Below are 22,392 nucleotides of genomic sequence, written 5' to 3'. Positions count from 1 at the left end.
AGCAGCCTGCATTGCTGCGAAAGGTGGATATACACTGTACTAGTGCCGACATTGTGCATGCTCTGAGGCCTGTGTCTGTGTGCCTGTGGTTCTGTCAGTGTGATCATGTGATGTATCTGACCCCAGGAATGTGTCAATAAAGTTTCCCCCTCCTGGGACAATGAATTCACGGTGTTCTTATTTCAATTTCCAGGAGTGTATATGCATCTGAAACACTGGCAAATTTTACATACGCAGAACAGATAGAAAATCGTGAAAGAAGAATTGTGAGGACAATTCTTGGACACAGGAAAATAACAGATGATCGAGGCAAGCCTGTATACAGACTAAAAAGCAACAAAGAAGTGTATACGAAGTGCAGCAAAATTACAGACGAAATTAGAAAAAGAAGATGCTCCTTTTATTCTCACATCATGAGGATGAACCCGAATAGGCTTACAAAACAAATATTTTCGTACATCGCAAACATAAAAAATAAAAATTTATGGTTTATCAACACAGAAAGAGATCTAAAAGAAATGGACATAGATCAGGAAACAATATTTAACAGAAACATTTTTAGAAAGAAACTGAATTCATTCACGGGTTTCGGTGTGAAAATTAAGAAGACTTGTGGAACTAAATGATCTGAAGAGACAAAAGCCGCCTTCAGCGCAAGAATGAAAGAAGTGTGGACTGAGAGAAAGAAGACTTCCCAGAAGCGCAAGAAATAACTGTTTTCACGGTCTTTAACGGCCAAATTTGTATAATAATAATAATAAGACTAGGGAACAAAGAACCATGTAACCAGATAGAATCTCTGACATCATCAGAAAAAGATGGAGCATGTTCTTCTTACATGTGCTTAGACTAGGCCAGAGGAAGTCGATACATCAGATATTACAATTTCTTATGAACAAGAGAAGCAATTTTAGCTGGATCCATGACGTACAAAAACATCTAGGAGAAGTGGGAATACAAGAAACATAGCTTTGCAGCAGAGTGACTTTCAGATCAAAAATTGAGGCTTAAAAAAAAAGTTTCGAGGACAGATCTAGAGCGACAGGAATACCATCAGATACAGAAGAGCGAAGAAACTTGCATAGTATGAGAATGAAGCAATATTGGACAAAGATAAAGGCCAGAAGAAACGAATGTGAACCGAATTAACGTGATCTGCAGTGGCCAAAACGTAAAAAAGAAGCTATTGCAAGTTTTTCTCGTTTGTTGGTGCTATGTTTTCGATAGATATTCTGAACGAATTTCCAATTATTGTGATTAAAGACATGCCTAAATAATTCCAACACAAGAACACTTGGCTCCAACAGCATAACAATATGTCAAAGTGTAGATAGTCGATTTTTTTTTTTTTTTAATTTGATGTGACTGTCTTCTGACGCGCTTCGGTAAGCGTGAAAAATATCAGGATGCACTGAAGTTCAGTTCCACATTAAACTTAAACATGTCTCACTAACTGTCTGAGTAGGTCTGATCGCGAATCGGAAAATACGCATACTAGTTGGGGTCGGTGACCGCTGTACTTGACGATAGGAGTACAGCTCGGCTGAAAAGCATGCGTGTCGCCGAGTGGCTCCTTCACTGGACTACTTTGCAGCCGGCCCCTGGCTAGATGACTGGTAATGCCGCGTGGGTCAGCCAGGCCACTCGCTTATACAGTCGCCGCAAAGGGCGCCGGGCGAACACAGCGCGTGTGGCAACACTCTCACACCGGAGACTTTGTATGACGTCAGGGGCCGGGCTGACACGGCGTTTCCTAGCCGCTCGGACACAAAACTGGGAGAGAAAGCCGCCTATTCGTCATCCTGGACAATCTCGGACGCCCATAGGGCGTGTATTCACTTTCCATGAGGGTTTTTTTTCTGCTGCGTGAAACACTTTCAGTATCACGAATGAAATACTTCCTGCATACGCAATCGGCGGTCTCTAAGCCAGGGAATGGTCGGCACAAAGCTTCCATGCTGCACTATGAATAGGCAACATGCGCATTGCGTTACTTTTTTACTTGGCCTTACGAGATTACGCCGTCCGGATAGCCGAGAGCGTTGTCAGAACGGTAGCTCAGCGTGTTCGGTTCCATGGCTGGCTGCCCCCTGAAATAAAAAAACTGAGTGAAGTATTCAACGATGAACTTGAAGGGGTGTCATATGATGTCCGCCCAGCCCAAGTGAAAAAAAAGAAAAAACTTCCGCTTTCGGGACACAAGGAGGCGCAACTGCCCCGGATCGAACCCACCCGGTGGATTAACGGGGAGCCAGTTCGCCTGGATGTGATTTTTAGGCGGTCTCCACCGCAGAAGGTAAATACCGGGCTGGTACCCACGCCCTGCCTCAGATCCAGGGTACGCTAACATTTCGAAAACATGCTCACACTTAAACATGAGGTTTACTCGACACACAGAGGGGGCACCGACATATGGGGCAGATTAATTCCATTTCCGAGGCAGTGTCCGCAGCTCGTGGTCGTGCGGTAGCGTTCTCGCTTCCCACGCCCGGGTTCCCGGGTTCGATTCCCGGCGGGGTCAGGGGTTTTCTCTGCCTCGTGATGACTGGGTGTTGTGTGTTGTCCTTAGGTTAGTTAGGTTTAAGTAGTTCTAAGTTCTAGGGGACTGATGACCATAGATGTTAAGTCCCATAGTGCTCAGAGCCATTTGAACCCGAGGCAGTGGTGGCGCCAGGAAAAGCTTCCGGCCACCGCCTAGCACTAACAGTGGTCCAAGCGACGAAACAAAGCTGACTGCATAGACAAACGGGACAAAGAAGAAGAAGAACCATGATCAGATTAGTCTCTTCAGGTTCAAAAATGTTCAAATGTGTGTGAAATCTTATGAGACTTAACTTCTAAGGTCGTCAGTCCCTAAGCTTACACACTACTTAACCTAAATTATCCTAAGGACAAATACACACACCCACACCCGAGGGAGGACTCAAACCTCCGCCGGGACCAGCCGCACAGTCCACGACTGCAGCGCCTGAGACCGCTCAGCTAATCCCGCGCAGCTGTCTTCAGGTCCTCTCTTACAGCGGAGAGCTAACTGTACGTACGAGGGAACTTAAATAGTAGCAACTATTTATTCAAAACCGATACAAAAGAGTTACGTGTTTGCACCTGTTACTATCCTTCTATGTAGTCACTAGCGCTGTGTAGAACCCGTTGCCAGCGATGTGGAAGGCGTAGTATATCGTTAGCAGAGCCCGTTCTGTTGATGGTGCGAATGGAGCTGTCTAAAGTTATGGTGTAGGACTGTGATGGTGTTATCCTAACGCATTACGTTCCTCCACGGAAGACCGTCAATGTACAGTATTACTGTTCCTTTTTGGAGCATCACCTACGACCTGCTTTGCGAATGAAGCGGGGACACTTTCTGCGCAACCCACCCACCATTTTGCACGACAATGCGCGGGCGCATACAGCGCAAGCTGTGGCTCCTCTGTTCGGTCGATGGGACTGGGAAGTACTGTACCATCCACCATACTCCCCAGACTTAAGTCCTTGTGACTTTGATTTGATTCCGAAGATGAAGGAACCACTTCGTCGCATTCACTTCAGAACTGTTCCAGAGATTCGACAGGCAGTAGACCGCTCCATTCGCACCATCAACACAACAGGCTCTGCTAACGGTATACTACGCCTTCCACATCACTGTAAACGGGTTCTACACAACGTTTGTGACTACTTTGAAGGACAGTAACAGGTGAAAGCATGTAACTCTTTTGTATCGCTTGTGAATAAACAGTTGCCACTATTTAAGTTCCAACCCTCGTATTACTGTCACAAAATAGTCTCAATTACAGTTATACATATATGAGATATTATCACCAGGTTCATTATAATCATCAACACAAATAACAAGAACAGTGAACAATAATCATAAATAATAATTATGATAACAATAATAATATACATTAACTAACACAAAGATATTAATTAGTTTTACTTATGTTTAATATTATCATAAACTGAAAGGAATAATGTCAGGGAAGAAGACTGAAATTGCAGTGCTAGTAACCGTTAAGAATGAGCAGGTCGTTTCTATAGAGGGCTCAGTAGACACAGGGGAGGGAAAGTCAAGAAGTGTTGATTACAGTGACCTGCAGACAAGTATGTGGAAGAGAGAGCAGTTTAGATAGCTAGAGGAGCATTAAAAGTCTTTTGAAGGTGGAAATGTGTGTAATTTCTCTGATATTTTCAGGTTAGATCTTTCCAGAGTCGGGTTTTTAATACAGAAATCTATTTTGAGAATACGTTATTTAGTGGCATAGAGCGGATTTGTGTTGACTTGCTCATACTGTGTTCAAGGGGCGTTCTATAAATACTGAGCTTGAAGGAGGACAACTTCTCAGCCCAAATCGCATTTGTGAAGCCTTCATTTACGATAGTCAGGTCGGGAAACAGAGTTACAATCATCTGATCTCGTTAATGGTTAATACAATAGACCAATTAGAGCTATAAATGTACTGCGTATGTTACCTAACTGAATAGTTCCCAATGCGTCTTACAACTATCTGGCTAAATCAAATATGAAGTATGTTTATATTTTTAATTGGGCACTAGTATTAACCTTTTCCGGGATCAGATGATGCTCCTCTGTTTACTGAAACCTGTAACCGCAAAGCCGGCCGAAGTGGCGGTTAAAGGCGCTGCAGTCTGGAGCCGCAAGACCGCTACGGTCGCATGTTCGAATCCTGCCTCGGGCATGGATGTTTGTGATGTCCTTAGGTTAGTTAGGTTTAACTAGTTCTAAGTTCTAGGGGACTAATGACCTCAGCAGTTGAGTCCCATGGTGCTCAGAGCCATTTGAACCATTTTGTAATCGCAAATAAAGGTTTTACAAATGCGATCTTGGCTGAGCATTTGTCTTCCTTCAAGTCGTACAGAGAAAACTTTCCTTTATTAAAAGTGAGTATTCCTGTAGTGCGGTCCAGAAAGAAGTTTTAAGACTTGAAAATAGTTAAAAAGAGTGCAATGATTGCACAGACTATAGATCAGACGTATCGATGACAGTTATCTGTGTTAGTGATGTGTCGTATACACAGTGTTCACCACATAACGTTGTGGGTGCCTGTATAATACTTACATATGTTATTTATTTATGTGCAGTTGGATCTGAGGTGCTGTCTTGGAGAAAGAGCGAATGAAATTATTCGGTGAATCATGCAACTGATGCGTCATCATACCGTTCTGTCGCGTCGGCTGGTAAATGTAGGATGGGCAAGACTCTCGATATCAGCGTTGGGAAGAAAGGAAGATTAGCGAGTAACGACACATCAACGACGAGATCATTAGAGATGGAAAACAAGGTCGGATTGGGGAAGGATGAAGAAGCAAATCGTCGGTGTCCTCTTTAAAGAATCATTTGCGGGAAATAACAGGAACTCTAAACCTGAATGGCTGGACGGGGATCTGAACCACCGAAACGTGTCCAATGTGCTAACCAATCCGCTGTCCCTCTCGGTAATTTGAGTGGCATCAGATCGTGTAACCACAGGGTAATGCAGGCATTGAGCTTTTCACATGCCACTGTGTCAATGCCACACTGTGAGTGCTTCGATTCCGAAAGAAATCACGGTGGTCAGAGACAGCTTCTGTTAACAACGTGATGGTGATTGCAGTCACCGCTGGCAGGATCTGCAATTATCTTGTCAAAAGAACCGCCCCAACGTTCACCTACTGCGGTTTGAAGAAACTAGGGAAAACAAAATTATGATGACCGTTCGAGCATCTGGTTTCCACTTCTCTAGAGTAATAATCTGGTGTCCTAACCACCGCTCCATTTCATTCGGCTGACATTTCGTACTGTTATGTCCACCTGAAGGTAGAAGGGATAAAATACAGGAATAAGATATGTATCCTCCCCACTACATTTATTTCTGTATGAAATTTAGTCCGACTTTACCTCTATAAAAGAAACTTACGTATTATCAAAGCTATGTATTCAAGAACTGTTGGCCAACTTAAATTCGTAAGCTAACCTGTGACTGAACGGAAGGTAATTTGAAATGAACTGTAACTGATCTGAATACAACTTACCTTTATATTACATGCGCAGCTGAAGTAAAACAGTTTTTTGGCCCTAATCAAAAGTTCCACTTACCTTGCGTCTTCACAACATTGTTGCAGATTGGGCTCTGAGCACTATGGGATTTAACTTCTGAGGTCATCCGTCCCCTAGAACTTAGAACTACTTAAACCTAACTAACCTAAGGACATCACACACATCCATGCCAGAGGCAGGATTCGAACCTGCAACCGTAGCGGTCGCGTGGTTCCAGACTGTAGCGCCTAGAACCGCTCGGCCACACCGGCCGGCCATTGTTCCAGATTCCTCGAAAGCACAAAAGCGGACAGCAAGCATGCAGCGGCTAAGCTAGATTTCTATTTCTAAATAAATATTCAAGCTCTTGCGTTCCACTTGGTGAAATGTGGTAACGCGTAATGATAAACAGTGGGATGGGAAGAATAACTATTCCTAAAAATGAAATTCCAAGACATCGATTTTAGAATGAAGTAGACTTCTTCTTTCTTCTTCTTTCGTTTACGCCATAGTCCCGCAGCGACCGCAGGGTCGGCGTGGTTACAACGGATTTGGCAGTGTTAGTGTTAGGGATGGCTGGATGCTCTTCCCGCCGCCACTCCGTACCCCCCCCAGGACGGAATCAGTGTACCCCAACTGCCTGCGTCTAGTGTAAATCGTGAAACAGTGCGGACGTGTTTCAAATGTCTACGACGCGTGTAACTAAGGCGGAACGTGGGGACCAGCCCGGTATTCACCTAGCGGGATGTGGAAAACCACCTAAAAACCACATCCAGGCTGGCTGGCACACCAGCCCTCGTCGTTAATCCGCTGGGCGGATTCGATCCAGGGTCGGCGCGCATACCGGAGTCCAGGAAGCAGCACGTTAGCGCGCTTGGCTACCCTAGCTGGTTTAGAATGAAGTAGAAAATGTCTTCAAAAAGACTGAGTAAAGCTTCTCGTGACCTTCACTCATAACACTGCTCGGAACAATAACATGCTTTAAAAATTGAACAATGATTTAAAAAAGTACAATGTTAACAGAGAATTTATAAAAAAATCACACAGCTTCGTCAGTTGATATCTTAATGCATGATTCAATGAAGTGGGGTGGTCTTTCTCTCAGCTCTGAGCAACTGAACAAAGTTAACTAGCTGCCAATAATAATGTAAACTAACTAGGTGCGCAGCGCTGCAGTCTTACCTCAAACTTCTTCTCTTAAAAAAATAATATTATTCAAAATTTATATTCCTTTAGCCTATCAATATGTAAGGTGGTCAAGTCATTTTTGATTTTTGTATGTTATCGATGTGCACGTCAGATAGAGAGCAAGTTACGCTACTGCTAAACAATCTTTGGTCTTCTCATGGCACAGTGCCTCTGCACAGTCTGATACATTCTTAGTTTCTTAGTTGAAGTGTCGTAGGTGATGGATGTATTCAGTTGTCTGTGTTGATTTGTGATTATATCTGTTAAGTGAAGGAAGATTGTAAAGGATACCAAAGATGAGTTTCGGCGTTGGTCTCGCTTACCTCTCAATGTAACAAATTTAGGAGCTGCGCATCATGGTATACGTGCGGTTAAAGAGATGTTTGATGGGTCTCAAGTATTACCTACAAGATACTCTGCTAATGATTTTTGGAGCACATCACACTTTCCAGGTGATCATGTCTCTAAGCTTCTAGTTGGTAACGGCTTAGTCGTATACGTAGCCAGGGGAGAAATGAAGCGAGGAATCTTAGATTTTATGGTTAAGAATAGTGGAAAATTATTCTTCAGTAAATCCACGTAGTGTGCTAAAAAGGTTCTCTGCGAGTTGTTGTCTTAGTAAGTTGCAAGACGCCTCACCCACCTAAACCAGAAAGTATTTTCTTCTCATGTTACTGGTTACCTTACTTTGGACGCAATAGTGTTGTGTATTAACTGTAAATGTAACGAGTTAGGAATCTGCGTTGAGCACACTGTCGAGTTTGTGTTGTTGATGTCCGTAAGACAAAGAACCAGTAGCTAAAACGTAGCCTATTCCTCTCGAATAGCATCGACGTCCGACTGCAGTTAATGATCCTACCCCACAGATGGATCACCATCCACAGTGCCACATGCCTTCACGCGGTGTGGTGAACCCGCGTCTGCAGCCGCAGTCGCTAACGCACGTCTATGCGATGGCGCTCGGCTCTGAGGTATGCTGGTTCGAATCCTGGTGGTGGATGAAATTTTCATTGCCATATTTGGCCGGCAAGGAGAGGAGAGGTGGGTGGGTAAAGTTTATGACCACCAACCTTTGGTCCAAGCTCCTGGATTAAACTCTAAACTTATCCAAAATGTCTCATAAATTGAGGGCATGTGAAGCTGTTGATGGTGGTTCGTATATCGAATGGGGGCATAAAGCTCGGTGGTCCCTTACGTCTATAGACATATTCCGCAATCCACCAAACGGTGTGATTCTGTACTGCTGTCAGTCATTTCTTTTCGTGTTTCACTCGCAAATGCAGCGATGGAAAAATGACTCCCTATATGCCTCCATACGGGCCCTAATTTTTCGCATTTTACCATCGTGGTCTTAAAGCTAAATGTACATTCGTGACTGAACAGTCGTTCTGAGATCATCTTCAAAAACCAGTTCTCTATACTTTCTCTATAGCGTCCCTAAAAAAAAAAAAAAAAAAATTGTCTTCCCTCAGGCATCCCCATTCGAGTTCCCAAAGCATCTTGCATGTTGTTCGAATAGCAGACCGCCTCTGAATTACTTCGATGTCTTCCTTCAATCTGACCTGGTGCAGATCCCAATTACTCGAGCAATACTCAAGAATGTGTCGCACTAGTGTCCTATATTATGTGGCCTTCTCTATAACCCAGCCATCAAAGCCATATGACATAATTATTTTTATCCCATAGATGTTATGTTATGTTATGTTAACTGGGGACCTAGAACTGACGGAGAAGCTCTGTCCCCGCCGCAGCCGCAGTGGTCTGCAACCCCACGACGACTACCGCTGTCCACTTCACCCTTCCGCCGCCCCACACCGAACCCAAGGTTATTGTGCGGTTCGGCCCCCAGTGGACCCCCCAGGGAACGTCTCACACCAGACGAGTGTAACCCCTTATGTTTGCGTGGTAGAGTAATGGTGGTATACGCGCACGTGGAGAACTTGTTTGCGCAGCAATCGCCGACATAGTGTAACTGAGGCGGAATAAGGGGAACCAGCCCGCATTTGCCGAGGCAGATGGAAACCCGCCTAGAAACCATCACAGACTGGCCGGTTCACCGGACCTCGACACAAATCCGCCGGGCGGATTCGTGCCGGGGACCAGGCGCTCCTTCCCGCTCGGAAAGCCGTGCGTTAGACCGCACGGCCAACCGGGCGGCCATCCCATAGATACTGCAAAGGAGTTGGAATTTACCCTGGACACTGTCGTAGAGTCTGCCTATCAGCGACTGTACCTAAACGCTTGACCTCTCGGTGCTGGCAAAATGTTAGTAATGATACCCACCTTCGTAGCTGGGATCGCTAACGCACGCTTTTGTGACGGCTCGGAGGTACCTGGTTTAGAGCCTCATAGTGGGAAAAATTGCCACCACCAGTATTTGGCACGCAATGAGAGCATTCAACACTCCCCTTGCGTTAGCAAGACTGATCACAGAACCTATTCGTGACAGACTGAATTCTGTGAGGTTGCTGGTGGAGACACATCCGTCCGTCGTAGAAAACTAAGATTGATAGACGATTGCAACAAACGGTATGCTTATTGTGAAAGCTGTAAGAATTTTATGGAGAAGTTTCGAAAAGCTGCCATCAAATGGCGCCGCACGCTAAGTAGCTCATACTGCATCAGTGTGCATAATTAAACTCGCCCTCTGCAAGCAGTCTTTACGATCACATCAAAATCCTTTCGAAATGTCCATCACAGTATGGAGGCGGCGCTAACGAACAATGAAATTTGCCATCACATCCTGTAGTGTCTCAACGGAAATGGCTTCAGATACCACACAGATCGTCTATTCAAGCTCGTCCAGATTGATGGGATCGTTATGGAGGAGTGTCGTTTAATGTGCCCCACGGAAAGTAGTCATAAGGAGTTGTAAAGGGGTACATGGAGCTCAGTCCATCTCTGTGCCGGTAAATCTGCAATAACCCAACGCAATGACTATTCCTGAAATAGCCATCAAGAAAGCGAAACACCTGTCCAGTGAGATGGGCCCTGGTCCCATCTTGCATGATCCACTCGGTGCTTGGTCGTTCCTCCAACGCTTGCTGTGTGGCGATAAACTGATCGTATTTTGCATGAAAAAAGGGCCAATAATGCTTGTGCAGCTAACTGCAGTCCTAATAGTAACTTTTGGAGAACACTGTGCTTTTGCTTCATACAAATGGGGACTTTTGGGAAACCCAAAATCGCCAGTTTCGTTTACTCACAGTGCAAGTTCTGTCTCAGTATTTTCTGTGCACTGTAACCCTTAAAACCAGTCTCTGCTACAATTTATCTGACGGATTTCCTTGGATTTCTCTGCACAATTCCAGAAACCGTGCCGACATTTTCAGGTGTAGCTACAGTTTGACCAGGGGCCAACGTTACCCGTATGTCATCGGCCACGCTGCCTGTCCTTTGGAAAAGCTTGCGAACAGTTTTCGTATCGGGTCCTTTTAGATCATTAAACCGTATTTGAAAACTGCGCACTGTTTCCATAGAACAGTGTTGTAGCGTGTGGTGATGAAATACACGATTTGACCTCCTCTTTCGGTACGCTAACCTCCATTCAGGTATCAACAGTGGAACTGATCGCTCTGAGCTGGGCGCACTATTTATAGGCACCAGGCAGCACTTATTGCTAGTACAGCGCCATCTGGTAGCAACTTTTCGAACTATTTCGAAACTTCTGCATAACTTCTCTATAAAACTCTTAAGGGGCTCCGGAAAGGCTCAAAATCATGAAAAGTTCAATTTTTACTTTTTTGCGTTTTCTGAACCTGCAGACTATTACCTTTTAGTAGATATATAATTTATTCAATTCCGAAGATTACAACTATTTTTAAATTTTTTTTGCAATGTGTTCTACATGGGCGTGACCCACTGTGGCGCTGTTAAACTGCTGTCAAATGGTGTTATTATTAACGTCAGTGTTCATCAGGTACATTTTAGTGATGTGAGATAAAGTATGTGTTGTGGCTAACCTGTGATGGTTCAATATATATCGCTGGTGTGATTGTCGATTGTTTAATGTTTATTTACTCTGTCGTTATCTCGAAAATATTCGTAATTAATTCTGTTTCTTGAGTCTCTGTTATGTTGAAGTATAATAATGAGTAAAAGTAAAGTTATTAGAAATCCTCTGAAGGCTTTTAAGAAAAGGAGAAATGTTGGAAAGCCAAAGATATGTGTTATTACTGTAAACAATAAAGACGATAACCAAGTAAGTGAACCTAACCTCTCAAGTACACCTGCCCACAGCAGTCAAAGTGGGAAAGAAAATACTTCACAGAAGAAGCTTGGTTCAATGAGTGAAAACTATGAATGTTTTATGGGCGAGTCGGATGTGAATGAAATATTTGATATGTCGGTTCTCAAAGGAATTTTTTCAAGCTGTGTAAGATGTATTCATTGTAGTGAAGTTGGTCTGGAACTCTCCATAATAAAGCACGTAGGACTTGCTAGTGAAATACAACTGAAATGTGATAAGTGTTCATACATGACCACCTTTTGGGACAGTGTTGCAGTAACTGCAACTGAAGAAAATGGTAGCAAAATCTACGAACACAACAACGAGCGATGCTTGCTTTAGACAAGGAACGCCTTCGGGCTGCAGACAGGGCTGTAAAGAGTCTAGAAATACAAGCAAGAGTAAACAGGAGGAGGAACAAGAGGAAGCTGGAGGAGGAGTTTGCAGAGGATGAAGATAATCCATCCTATGGACCTGGAATGTACTAAAAAGTTAATCCAATCTTTGTCGCTCGATTCCCAAAACATTTATTTTCTCATACTAATTACATGTTTTCTAAGGATCTTCCAAACATATTTGTTTCAAACTTTCAGTAAATGTTACACTGTACCTTGTGCATAATTTAACACAGCCTTTTTCCAAAAAACTGTATATTTTGGAATATATAAGTAAAAAATTGCAAAAAAATGTTGTGAATTTTCATTACAATTGAAAAAAAATCATCTTTAATGCCTGAACTAAAATTTTGTAAAATCCCTGTGTTAAGTTGTAGCCCATATTCCAATAAATAATCTGTAAAAAGTTCAACTTCCTACCTCAAATACTTTGTGAGGAAAGATGTAATTTATAAGCGTTATTTTAACATTGCATGTATAGGGCGTTCCGGAGCCCCTTAAAGCTTTCGCAATAAACATGGGGTTTGTTGCACTCGTCTATCGCTCTTAGATTTCGAGCTGTTTATTTTTGAAATCATGGACTATTTCGCTGCACACCTTGTACATCACTAGGCAATGCCCTATAGCAATCCAACCACTATCACTAAACTGGACCACGAACATTGCTCTCAATCACACTGCAGAAGGCGATCGCCGTGTCATTTTCAGGCAGTTGGCCCGCCAGTGGAGGGTAAGCCAGACCGTGTGGAATATTCTCCATGACAATTGTCACTTTCCTGATCACTTACAAAAAGCGCAGGGCTAAGCCTAGAGACAGACTTTCCATGTCGGAAGCAAGTTTGTCACTGGTTTCTTCACCAGACAACCTCAATTCTGGGATTTGTGCCAGCCATCCTATTCACAAATGAGACCACCTTTACGCGGAGTGGTTTCTTCAACTTTCATAACTGTCATTTTTGGGATAGTATGCAGGACCCCCATGGTATGGTGACAGCGAATCATCAGCATCGGTGCAGCCGGAATGTGTGGGCTGGGACAATTGGTGACTGTATTTTGGGGCAAGTCTTCCTTCCACGTCACCTAACAGACCGGAACTATCGGTGTTTCTTGCAGGTGACTTTGCTTCCCCTGCTGGAAGAAATTGCATTAATAATTCGAAGGGTTATGTGGGTGCTACATGATGGTGCTCCACCCAACTTTGCCGTTAACGTCCGGACGTATCTCAATCGTTTCTTCCCTGATTGATGAATCGGACAAGAGGGTCCAATTGCATGGCCTGCTCATTCACCAGACCTCAACTGATGCGATTTCTGGTTATGGGGCCCTCTGTAAAGTATCGTTTATGCAGAGCCCATTCCAGATGCGGAGAGACTGGAGCAACGTATTCATGCAGTCTTTGACACTGCACGATGCTGCCCGGTCGATATGAACGTGTGAGGCAGATCATGCTACGGCGCGTACATGCATGCATTGAAGCACGTGGAAACCATTTTCAACACATACTGTAACTGTGGCTGCGTGGTACAACACGTATTAGACCGCAGTCTCTGTAACAATGCGCCGTCCGGGGTAGCCGCCAGGTCCAGGTGCCTTGCCACGGTTCGCACGGCTCCCCCATGTCGGAGATTCGAGTTCCCTCTCGGGCATGGGTGTGTGTATTGTCCTTAGCGTAAGTAAGTTTAAGTCAGATTAAGTAGTTTGGTCCCACCGGAACTTACCATCACCACCATCTGTAACAATGCACGATTGAATAAAATGGTCTCCAGTATGAAAACCATGCATTTCCGGACATCAGTTCATTAGACCTTTTTTGTTCCGTATCAGTATCCGGTGGAAAAAATAATCATGTATAATATGTAATGGTCCATTGTTGTCTGTTTGCTTTAAGAACTAATTCGGGAATGATATGTTCCCCTTAATAAACCAGCTGAGCAAGTCACAATCGATTTAATACAAGACCGTCCTTGGAGGCTGCGTGAATAAACGGGTATACATGCTGGTCGACCGAAGTCACTTCACGGGAAGAAGTACGCAAAACCACCAATATTATTAACGAGCCACACAACTGGAATTTGACCGACAACGAACTCAAATTTTTCTCATTTATTTATTCTGTTATACATTTGTGTAAAACTTCAACGGACATGGATGGCGAAATTAAAAGAAACCAAATAGATAAAATGAAAGTGCCTCATAAATTTCAACCATCGGTTTCTCAGGAACATGACTACAAATAATCTGAGACACTTGTTCACTCATTTTGACTCCTCTTGCACTGAGTGAAGTTTCTGGCAAATCGGGTAACGGTACTTGCAATGTTCTCCTCGTTAGCGACACCTGTGCGCCGGCCGCGGTGGTCTAGCGGTTCTAGGCGCACAGTCCGGAACCGCGCGACTGCTACGGTCGCAGGTTCGAATCCTGCCTCGGGCATGGATGTTTGTGCTGTCCTTAGTTTAGTTAGGTTTAAGTAGTTCTAAGTTCTAGGGGACTGATGACCACAGATGTTAAGTCCCATAGTGCTCAAAGCCATTTTTTTTTTTTTTTTTTTGACACCTGTGAGAAGCTGGGGCGAGTCGTTAACTTACTTATTTTGTGTTCTCTTGTTTGATGTTTCCTTTTTTGTGCTGCGTGTACTTTGGACAACTGTTAAGAATGGCGACAGATAATGCGCCGACTTTTCCACACAGAAAGCCGCCCCCCCCATCTAGATTTTTCGATTTGGTAGGCGAAAGTGCGCACACGCGACACCAATTACCGGGCAAAAGCAAAGCGGTGAGCGGTGCTGGCGATAGGGATCTGAAAGTCCACCGGCCTACCTCACCTACCTGCCCGTACAGTATACGTGCGATGGCCATTCTCTAGCCAGCGCTAGCCGCATAAACAACGGGCGTAAATCAGCCGCAGAGCAGATAAGCGGCGACTGTCCTCGGCGAGTGGCTGGCTGCGCACGACACCTCCACCCCACCACAGCTGCCGACGCGCGGTTTTTCACTGTTTACGGCCGCCTTTCTACCTCACAAGTTGTCCAGCCTGGCACCTGACATTAGCGGTGATATCAGCCTGCAGATTGTGATTGATTCTGTTTCGCATTTGTGGCTTTTGCTTTATGAATAAAACCGTCTAGATCGCTCAATGAAATGTTTTAACTTATTACGACGTTTCGGCATCTGCCATCATCAGACATCTGCAATTAAGATGAAATGACCACAAAGAGTGACGGAGGTTAGTCGTATACAATATCAATCTCCAGAAAATTAAAAGTTAAAAAATGTTTTAATTCGTTTACTCAACAAAAACCCCGTGTAATTAGATTCAATATTCAGAGTCAATAGTAAAATCAATGCCCAATCTGTGTGCCAGTTAACAACTACACTACTGGCCATTGAAATTGCTGCACCACGAAGATGACGTGCTACAGACGCGAAATTTAACCGACAGGAAAAAGATGCTGTGATATGCAAATGATTAGCTTTTCAGAGCATTCAAACAAGGTTGGCGCCGGTGGCGACACCTACAACGTGCTGACATGAGCAAAGTTTCCAACCGATTTCTCATACACAACAGCATTGGACCGGCGTTGCCTGGTGAAACGTTGTTGTGATGCCTCGTGTAGGGAGGAGAAATGCGTACCATCACGTTTCCGACTTTGATAAAGGTCGGATTGTAGCCTATCGCGATTGCGGTTTATCGTATCGCGAGATTGCTGCTCGCGTTGGTCGAGATCCAATGACTGTTAGCAGAATACGGAATAGGTGGGTTCAGGAGGGTAATACGGAACGCCGAGCTGGATCCCAACGGCCTCGTATCACTAGCAGACGAGATGACGCATCTTATCCGCATGGCTGTGACGGATCGTGCACCCACGTCTCGATCCCAGAGTCAACAGATAGGGACGTTTGCAAGACAACAACCATCTACACGAACAGTTCGACGACGTTTGCAGCAGCATGGACTATCTGCTCGGAGACCATGGCTGCGGTTACCCTTGACGCTGCATCACAGACAGGAGCGCCTGCGATGGCGTACTCAACGACGAACCTGGGTGCACGAATGGCAAAACGTCATTTTTTCGGATGAATCCAGGTTCCTGTTTACAGTATCATGATGGTCGCATCCGTGTTTGGCGACATCACGGTGAACGCACATTGGGAGCGTGTATTCGTCATCGCCATACTGCCGTATCACCCGGCGTGATGGTATGGAGTGCCATTGGTTACACGTCTCGGTCACCTCTTGTTCGCATTGACGGCACTTTGAACAGTGGAGTTACATTTCAGATTTGTTATGACCCGTGGCTCTACCCTTCATTCGATCCCAGCGATACCCTACATTTCAGCATGATAATGCACGACTGCATGTTGCAGGTCCTGTACGGGCCTTTCTGGATACAGAAAATGTTCGACTGCTGCCCTGGCCAGCACATTCTCCAGATCTCTCAACAATTGAAAACGTCTGGTCAATGGTGGCCGAGCAACTGGCTCGTCACAATATGCCAGTCACTACTCTTGATGAACTGTGGTATCGTGTTGAAGCTGCATGGGCAGCTGTACCTGCACACGCCATCCAAGCTGTATTTGACTCAATGCCCAGGCGTATCAAGGCCGTTATTAGGGCCAGAGGTGGTTGTTCTGGGTACTGATTTCTCAGGATCTATGCACCCAAATTGCGTGAAAATGTAATCATATGTCAGTTCTAGTATAATATATTTGTCCAATGAATACCCGTTTATCATCTGCATTTCTTCTTGGTGTAGCAATTTTAATGGCCAGTAGTGTAGTTTAAAAATTATACAAATATACAAATTCTGCCGACAGACAGCGATTGTAGGGTGGACGTTGCCTTCATATTTTACTTTTATTTCATTATTACTGTATTTTTCGCTTCCACTTTTATTTTAAAAATACTTACTTTAAATTTCAAGTACACACAGTCAAATTATAAAACACTATTAAAATGGGAATAATTGCATAGTAATGACTTTTAATTTTTCAGATGGGGAAATCTTCATTTTGTATTGCTTAGGTTCTTTTCATTCCGGTCTGTACTAAACACAGTACCTCTCTCTCTTTCGTGTTAGTTTGCAGCAGTACGCTATTCACCTCTCCTGCCTGCATTCCTCTTCATTTCCGCGTTTGCAGTACGTTTTACATCACACATAATCTGCCACAGGTACAACAGCCTTGTTCGTCCCTGCCGATTATTTCCAAATAGGTCTTTCTGGTATTGTTCCAATGATGTTGGTGTGTCTTTAAGTTTCTCCTATGAATTTCTCTCTTCTTGTTTGGATGTGCCTCCACAAAGATCTGTTTCCTGTACTCTTCTCAGTACCTCTTCATTTGTAACTCTGTCTTTCCAGATGATCTTCATTATCCTTCTGTAGCACCAGAGCTTCTAGCCTCTTCCCTCTTGTCTTCCTGTTGCTCAAGTGTCACACTACAAACAAATGCTTTTATGATCCGTTCCCTTATTTCCAAACTGATGTTCTTGCTAGTGAATAAGTTCATTCTCAAGTTAAATGCAACTTTGGCCTGCTTTATTATGCCCACAATTTCTCTCCGGCTTCTACCGTCCCTTGTGATCCTGCTTCCCAAATACGTAAATTTCTCTATCACTTCTAACTCCTCTCTTCCAATCCTCATTCTTAAAAGTTAATACTCTTCTTCATTACTCCATACCATCACTAAAGTCTTTCTATTGTTGATTTTCACACCATACTGACTACTGAAAATCCTTTCCATTTCGCTGAGGACCTTCTGTACACCTTGTTTCTTCGCCGTGACCACAGTAGTATCATTTGCATGATGCAACATGTCTATTTCTGTCTATTAATTTTGGTCTGCACCATAGTAGTTTCACGAACTACGTCTATAGCTTCCTGGACGTAAGTATTGAATATGAGAAGAGAGAAAGCACATCTCCGTATCACGCCTTTTCTAATATTCGATTCTTGTTGCTGATGAAAATTCCTAAACACAGCCACCCCTTTATCTTAGAAGCTGAGTATCACCCGCATGTCTTTGTATTTCAGATCTGCTTTCTTCAGCACTCTGAACGTCTCTTGTCAAATAACATTATCAAATCCCTTTTCCGGATCTATAAAGATGATATAAGTTGGTTTATTTTTCTGTATTTGATTTTCGATAAGAATCCTCAGTGACAGAATCACCTCTCTTGTTCCTAATCCCCCCTGAATCCAAAATGATCTTCTCAGCATATCTTCCACCTTCTCTTCAGTTCTCTGTCCAAGGGTGCTGCAAATATCGAAGGCATAGCACAAGTTTTACTAGTTCAGTATCTCATTTTCCTGTAATGAGATGTTCCTGTTGACCAGACTTGTACAACGTCTATATGTTGCTATAATTGCTAACAGAGAACTTCAATGCTCTGTTTCAGTTGTCTTCGACGGGATTCGCCAAGCACCTCGATTACATCATGGGCTACTAAGGCGCAAGCGGAGAAGGGAACCTCGCTGGCACAGCCTGTGTCGGCACCCCGGTACCTGGCTCTTCCGACGCGTCGACACAGGCAGCACCGTACCTAGGAGTTCATCACCATCGGCATAAGCCCACTTTACACTAAACCCCACTTTCCATACAAAGCGCACAGTCTAGCAGAGGGAAAATGTTTCGCAGTTCCCTTGTATCTGGCGGATCTGCGAGCTGTAAATAGAATTAGTAGATACGACTGAAATCATCATCTACTGTGCAGAGGAGCTAGATTCAACTCATTGTATTAATTTCGGAATTCAGTCTGTCAGTACGACAGACACCATTGCCATATGTCGATTACCACATCTTCATCTCCTGTATTAATCCAACACAAACTTTTATTATCCTGTATTTCTCCTTAAAATTTAAGTTTACTTCTGGTTGGGTATCTAATAGACCCAGTGCTGTGTTTGTTTGCTATGTTGGGGCTGGAAAGCGGGGGAGGGGGGGGGGGAAGGGAGGAATGACTTCTGGCCGAATCTACAAGATATTGTAGTACGGGAGTACCTCTGTTCTATATACACCCTTTTATTTGCGGTAATGGCTGTGCTACTCATTCGCCCAAGAAAATGTTATGAAAAAATTTAATAACTCAATTATGTGGTGCAACTTCGGAGTTGGTGAAGTTGCGAAAAACCTATCTCATGGTATGTTAGTTTCCTGCACTCAATTTATTCTTGTCCGCACTGTGTCTTTCTGTTGATAAACAAGTATTACTTCCCTCCAAAAATAAACAGTTTATTGAGAGACAATTCTAAGAGCATTAACAGTAAGAAGAACTGCTGAAAGTCGACCAGCGTAAAGTACATTCACTACGTTTCATGCTTCCTCTTCACAATATTCACTGCTGCTGTATATCATAAATTATTCATGGACTGAAAATTAAGTTGCGCTCTGATGACGTAATAACTATTATAGGTAAAAATAATCTGATTGTTGTGAACTTTGATTGTGTATGTATCGTAAGTTATTTGTTTGTATAATTAAAATGTTAAGTTTGATATATTGTAAGATAGTTCTTAAGCGTGTCTGTTAACATATAGTTAAGTCTGGCATTATTTGAACTGATGCCAGAGGTATATTAACGATGCTTACAGGTGAGAACTGAACTATTGTAGTTAAAAATTGTAAATAAAGAACAGACGACAAAAAATACTATTGTCTGAACACGAGAAAGAACGTGTCTAACTTTCTGTCACTTGTAAGAATGATGAAAGTGAATATCATAATCGACAAAGAAATCAATAAACTGATTTTATCCTCGAGAAGACGATGTAGAAGTGTTAAGAACATTTTTTTTACCTCTTGGAGTGTGTTTGAAAAACTTCTGAGAGGTTTCCTCACACCGAAACAAAGACTTACTTCAACGTACGTTAGGCAATCAGTTTTTTTTCAATTATTATTAAACTGTACAGCAAGGGTTCCCAAACTATTCTTCCGAGGGAACACTTTGATGATCCTGATGTTCAGATGAAACACTTTATTTATTTCAAAGGACAATAAAAAATTTTAAAAATGAAAAAAAACTTGTTTTATTCAATATTAGTTCTGTTTTTAGTCCGTTACGACAATAACACGAAAATCATATTAAAATTTTTAAAAAATAATTAGTACAGTGAAAATATCGGAAAAAATCGTCATTTTATTAATAGTTTTTCGCGGAGCACTTATTCACTTGCCACGGAACACCGAGGAACTCAGTTTGGGAAACATTGTTGCACAGTGGCACAGACCTGTTCTCACACCTTAAGACTAAGCGCTCTAGTTTTCAAGACAAGGATGTGAGTAAGACCCATATTGAATCCCTACGGCGGGTTAACGACGGCTGGTAAGGTACACTTGCTGTCCCGAGCGTAAATTTTAGGCGGTTTTCTACACTCATTTACGCAAATGCTGGGCTGGTAGAATCTCTACCTCAGAGAAAACGATACGCAGACAGTGAAAGTACAACACACACACAACAAAGTTTACACGATTCATCGACAGATGGTGCACACGCTTCCCTCTCTTAGGTTAATTAAGGACTGTGACGACAGGAAGTACATTTGACCATGAAGTTAAAATAAATTTGCAAATCATGAAAAAGTCAAACCCTGTACAATTGAGGAAGGGAGATGAAATTGTATAACGACAAATTTTCTATTTGCAATTGTCAGCTCATAGTAATTGTTAACGATGTTAGTCACTCATAACAATTATTCAAAAAGCGTTTCTGTTTCTTCCGCGCATGCATGAACTCTGTGTCACGAGCTCTCCAAGACCCCAAATATTGAGAGAAACTTTCACAAGTTTTCCACAAGTATCAATGAGTAGGCACCAGTTCTATTAGGTTGGTGCGTTTCTGTTTTGCAATTTGCTTTTCAGTTTACTATGGGTTTACTTATCGTTTTCATTTTTATCTGTATTTCACTGTAGCTGTTTGAGTTTAAATATGTCATTTTGTCATTTGGAGATAGTGAGTGGAACTGTGGATGCTAGAAAATGGGGTGACAAGTGGAGAAATTGGACCATTTCCGACGTTTTCTTCTGTTTGAACTCATTAGAGGGGTGACAGCAGCAAGGCAGCGTGAAACATTTGCGCCGTATATGAGGATAATGCATTGGACAGAGTACGGCAAGAATATTGTTTTCTCGTTTTCAGCAGGATCTTTTTGACATTAGTGACTCTCCACGTTCCGGAATACTTTCGCGGTTTGATGATACACAATAATTCACGTCAGTGTACTCGAGAAGTCGCAAACGTGAACTGTGATATTCCACCCTCGTAACGACGTATGCAAGCAGTGGGGGAGGTTCAAAAATCGGTTTTATGGGTACTGCATGCTCAAAGCCAAAGTCAAAAATCATTGGATGACATCTATGTATGCTCGTCGCTCGAAGAAACATCCATACCCAAAGACTGGAAAGTTGCACAGGCCACACCAATATTAAAGAAAGGTAGTAGGAGTAATCCACTAAATTACAGGCCCATATCGTTAACGTCGATATGCAGCAGGATTTTAGAACATATATTGTGTTCGAAGATTATGAATTACCTAGAAGAAAACGGTCTATTGACACACAGTCAACATTGGTTTAGAAAACATCGTTCCTGTGAAACACAACTAGCTCTTTATTTACATGAAGTGTTGAGTGCTATTGACAAGGGATTTCACATCGATTCCGTATTTCTGGATTTCCTGAAGGCTTTTGACGTTGTACCACACAAGCGGCTCGTATTGAAATTGCGTGCTTATGGAGTATCGTGTCAGTTATGTGACTGGATTTGTGATTTCCTGTCATAGAGGCCACAGTTCGTAGTAATTGACGGAAAGTCATCGAGTGAAACAGAAGCGATTTCTGGCGTTCCCCAAGGTAGTGTAAAAGGCCCTTTGCTGTTCATTATCTATAAAAATGATTTGGGAGACTATCTGAGCAGCCGTTTGCAGAGGACGCTTTTATCGACTAATAAAGTCATCAGAAGATCAAAACAAACTGAAAAACGATTTAGAAAAAATATTTGAATGGTGCGAAAAGTGGCAGGTGACCCTAAATAACGAAAAGTGTGAGGTCATCCCCATGAGTGCTAAAAGAAACTCGTTAAACTTCGGTTTCACGATAAATCAGTCTAATCGGAAAGCCGTAAATATTCCCCCCCCCCTCCCCCCCCCCCCCCCCCCTTGAACCATGGACCTTGCCGTTGGTGAGGAGGCTTGCGTGCCTCGGCGATACAGATAGCCGTAACGCAAGTACAACCACAACGGAAGGGTATCTGTTGAGAGGCCAGGCAAACGTGTGGTTCCTGAAGAGGGGCAGCAGCCTTTTCAGTAGTTGCAGGGGCAACAGTCTGGATGACTGACTGACATGGCCTTGTAACACTAACCAAAACGGGCTTGTTGTGCTGGTACTGCGAACGGCTGAAAGCAAGGGGAAACTACAGCCGTAATTTTTCCCGAGGGCATGCAGCTTCACTGCAGTAACATGGAGAGCTGCATGAAACCAGTCTCTGGACTGAAGACCACAACAACAACCTAGGTATTAAAATTACGAACAACTTAAATTGGAAGGAATAGATAGAAAATG

The 22,392-nt window shown here is 43.3% G+C and overlaps 1 protein-coding gene across 1 annotated transcript in view; it reads left to right on the top strand.

Annotated features, from left to right (window-relative positions):
* Positions 1–19,567, top strand: part of LOC126419186 (uncharacterized) — a 135,374-nt gene extending 115,807 nt beyond the window's left edge. Inside the window, exon 3 of the mRNA XM_050086320.1 lies at positions 18,236–19,567. Within this exon, the coding sequence (XP_049942277.1) occupies positions 18,236–18,286 (51 nt within the window). The 3' untranslated portion in view covers positions 18,287–19,567. The remainder of the gene's footprint in view (positions 1–18,235) is intronic.
* Positions 19,568–22,392: the final 2,825 nt, after the last annotated feature.

The sequence above is a fragment of the Schistocerca serialis genome, chromosome 9 (genome assembly GCF_023864345.2).
Source record: "Schistocerca serialis cubense isolate TAMUIC-IGC-003099 chromosome 9, iqSchSeri2.2, whole genome shotgun sequence".
Lineage (NCBI taxonomy): Eukaryota > Metazoa > Arthropoda > Insecta > Orthoptera > Acrididae > Schistocerca > Schistocerca serialis.
This window is presented reverse-complemented; position numbering and strand designations above follow the sequence as displayed.